General features: G+C 48.2%; 1 protein-coding gene across 1 annotated transcript in view; it reads right to left on the bottom strand.

The window, feature by feature from the left end:
* Positions 1–3,371, bottom strand: part of LOC108228499 (lethal(3)malignant brain tumor-like protein 3) — a gene marked incomplete in the record, with an annotated part of 13,366 nt that extends 9,995 nt beyond the window's left edge. The window contains 9 exon segments of the mRNA XM_037973052.1: positions 241–326; positions 424–500; positions 590–732; positions 804–895; positions 983–1,118; positions 1,201–1,305; positions 1,397–1,482; positions 1,661–1,715; positions 3,296–3,371. Coding sequence (XP_037828980.1) covers positions 241–326; positions 424–500; positions 590–732; positions 804–895; positions 983–1,118; positions 1,201–1,305; positions 1,397–1,482; positions 1,661–1,688 — 753 coding nt within the window.
* Between the last annotated feature and the right edge of the window lie 507 nt (positions 3,372–3,878).

Genomic DNA, 3,878 nt, shown 5'->3' with positions numbered 1-3,878 from the left:
GTACACACACACACACACACAGGTACACACATGTAAACAAACAGACACTACCTTCATCCTGTAGTCTTCTCTGTCAGTTACTGTGGCAACGCGGATCAACATGGGGTTCCTCCTGTCAACAGCTTCCAGCTTGTGGTTAACCTGGAAACCATGTGGAGCTCTCTGATTGGACAGAAACAGCTGTCAGACATCACAGGAAGCATCCTGATTGGAAGACTTGGACAACATTCTTACTCTCACCAGAGTAAAAGCTGAACTGGGAGCAGCAGTGGAACCAGTTTCCTGCAGATAGTCCTCCCACACAAAGTTTTCAGGGTTTGGATGACCTGATGAACAAAAGTAAAGAGTAATACTAACTGAATAGATGGAAGCTGTACATACAAGTACGTACATAAGAGTACAGCATGTATAAATACTACACACCCTGTGGAGCAGTCAGAGGTCGTCCTTCCTCCTCACACCAGCCCACAGGATGGATGTAAGGACTGCTGCTGTCACACCTGATCAGTATAATGGATCACCCTGAATAAACTGTCTGAAATAAATGAGCACATGTTCCACCTGCCTGTCTGTCACCTGTCTTTCTCACCAGTAGTCGTAGGTGTCATCCCAGTTGTCGAAGTGAACCAGGAAGTGGTCGTTGATGACATCAGCAACAGAGGCGACACAGACAAGTCCAGGATTCTTCTTGTCCACCGCCTCCAACTTCATTCCCACCTGGAACTCACAGCCCTGAGAAACAGACAGGTGAACAGACAAGTAAACAGATAGGTGCACAGACAGACAGGCAAGTGTGTACTCACAGCAGTGCGACAGGTGAACAGGGCCGGCGGAGCAGCAGAGGAACCTGAGGACTGAAGGTATTCCTGCCAGTTGAACTCTGTGTCAGACAGACCTGCAGACAGACAGAGAGATATACAGGTGGATATGGTCACCTGTATCAGATGGGTCACCTGTATAGGTGTTAGCTTCCTATGCTCACCTTTAGGTGGGTGGAGCTTGTGATTGTGCTCTTTACACCAGCCAGTAGGCCGGATATCTGCTGAATCAGCATTTACCCAGAAGTCATAGCACTCTGAGTAATTGTCGATGTGGAGACGCAGCCGACAGCCAATCACCTGGGATAAAGACAGAAAAAGAGCGCTCACCTGGTGGCCTTCACTCAGGTGTGTGTGTGTGTGTGAGTGTGTGAGAGGTTACCTCAGCGACCGTCAGCACACAGAACATAGACGGATGCAGCGGGTCGATACCCTCCAGCTTCATCCCAACTTTAAAACCATTTTTCTTACTGGGAAAGGATTGGGCCTGAGAGACAGACAGGTGTGGTCCAGGTGAAGGTTCGGTCCACTTGAAGACACAGGTATCAACAGGTGTGTCACATTAACCAGTGTGTTACCTGTGTAAAAACAGTGGGCGGAGCTGCCTCAGCCTTCTGCTCGTTCAGGTACTGCTGCCAGGACCAGGACCGTCTTTTCACACTTACTGAGGACCAAAACAAATCAGCCAATTACATCCCAGCTCTTGTTGCTCTGAACCAATCACAAGACGGAATATTGTTTGGTGATGCTGCAGCATCATTAGGTCATGATGATGATGGTGTCACCTGTCACAGAAAGATGTGACTCAATCAGCCAATCAGAGAGCAGCAGGTGTGTGTTACCTTGAGTGCTGCTAACTTTGTTCTTCATCTCCTCGTCTTCTTCTTTGGTTTCTTTCTGTTCAGACAGAGAACAAACGCAGAGGTGAACTTCATGTTCCCGATCTCTGTTTGCTTTGATGAACTGATGACGTCACAAAACTGATGCATTTCCTTATTTAATAATCAGTCAGACTCTTATTCTGAAGAGTATCTGGGAGCTTTAATGTGAAACTCCAGGTTCAGTCCTCTTCCTGTTCCTGTGAATCCTCCGACCCTCTGACTGATTCCTCTATGATTACAGACGACGGGAAGGATCTGTGGGGGCGGCCATGATGGAAACATAGGAGGAAGAAAAGCATGCTGGGTAAAGCATGCTTTCACCCACCCAGAAGCTGCCGAGGAGCTAGTTGCCATGGTGACTCCCAGGGAGAGACAGCATTTCAGGTAGAAACACAGAGTAAAAAGTAAGACTCAGACAAACAGTCTCTGAGTGAAAACTATCAGAACTTCTTGACCTGTGAGCAGCAGAAGGTTCTAATGGTCCCACAGGTTCTACAGGGTTTGTGGAGGAGATCTGAAGAGTTAAAAAGAGCCTTCACTTCCTGTTTGAAGCTCAGATCCAATGGAAGTCAATGAGAGTTTGGGTGTGTGACCTCTGACCTCTGAGAGGACACCATCTGTCCTCCAGCAGAGAGACACACTCGGTGGAAGGAGACAGAAACACTGACGACTAGATGGAGAAACTGGAGAAGGTTGGAGGCTTTGAAATGTTGAAAAAGCTGAAGAATGTTCGTCATTGCGACCGAAAGCTCACTGTTCCTGATCGAGCCACGGGTCCAATCCCGATCCGGTCACGGGTTTGATCCCGATCAGGTCACGGGTTCGATCCCAATCGAGTCACGGGTTCGATCCCGATCGAGCCACGGGTCCGATCCCGATCGAGCAACGGGTCCGATCCCGATCGAGCCACGGGTCCGATCCCGTTAGCATTTATCAAAGGCAGCAGGAGGAGCAGGTAATTGGAAATCCTGACAGAACTGTAAATATAGTCATGTTCCTGATTTCATATTGTTTTACACAAGCTCAGGTTGTGTGGATTAAATTACACACTAAACTGCCACAAACTGTTGATGTACCTGTGATTATTTTGAGACTAATTTCTTTCGAAAAGTTCTGTGATCTGCTCTCTTCTGAGTGAACCATGACATTTGTGGTGAACTGAAAGGTAACAGGAAGCTGAAAGCTGCAGCGCCCCCTGCAGGTTGGCTGCCAGCTAGAGATAATCTCATGTAAAGCACAGTTACACAACAAACATAATGTTTAACACATGTCATGATGTAAACGTCAACGACATGTCGTGTTGATCAGGTTCTCCTCCAACAGAACCAGTTTCCATAGAAACCACACTGAACCACAGGACGCCGCGAGGCTCTTATTGTGAAGGCGTAGCGGAAAAACAGTGCGCATGTGTGAACTGATTCTTCGGAGAGGAAACAAACAGCGGATCAGGCGGTGATTCGCGGCTCTTTCCGCCGGCCCTGAGGCCTCCGAGTCCAACCGAAGGCCCGGGGCCGACCCGGCCGGAGGAGCTGCGCCGCCGGACACGTTGAGCCGCGACGAACCGGCACCAGAACCACAGTTTGGAGCGAAACTTACCGACTGTGATGATCCGCCTCACTGCGCTGACACACGGAACAACACGGAAACTAGAAGGCACGGAGAAGAGCGCGCATGCGCATAAAGAAGAGGGCAGAGGAGGAGGGTGGAAAAGAAAACGCTTTTGACCTTTAACCTTTAACGGGTTGTTAATTAGTCAGCAAACAGACAAAAACTCAATTAGATTTAAAAATCTACTTCCTCAAACACGAAGTCTGGTCTTAGTAAACTCATCATCAGAACTCCAGAACCAGTAACAGAGAACGAAACATTTCCATCTCTGACAGGGAGAAACTGATTTCACACTCCATTTTAAATTTAACAACCAATTATCATCCAATGGGAATGACTCTCAGCTGTCTCTGGAGCCAATCATCTGGCTCCATCTCACCCAATCCCAGCATTCTCCTTCTCACACCAACACCTGCAGAACCCACCTGAAACATCAGCCAAACATCTGAAGAACTCACCTGAAACATCAGCCCAACATCTGTAGAACTCACCTGACACATCAGCCCAACATCTGTAGAACTCACCTGACACATCAGCCCAACATCTGTAGAACTCACCTGACACATCAGCC

Source organism: Kryptolebias marmoratus, linkage group LG21, assembly GCF_001649575.2.
Source record: "Kryptolebias marmoratus isolate JLee-2015 linkage group LG21, ASM164957v2, whole genome shotgun sequence".
NCBI classification, from domain to species: domain Eukaryota; kingdom Metazoa; phylum Chordata; class Actinopteri; order Cyprinodontiformes; family Rivulidae; genus Kryptolebias; species Kryptolebias marmoratus.
This window is presented reverse-complemented; position numbering and strand designations above follow the sequence as displayed.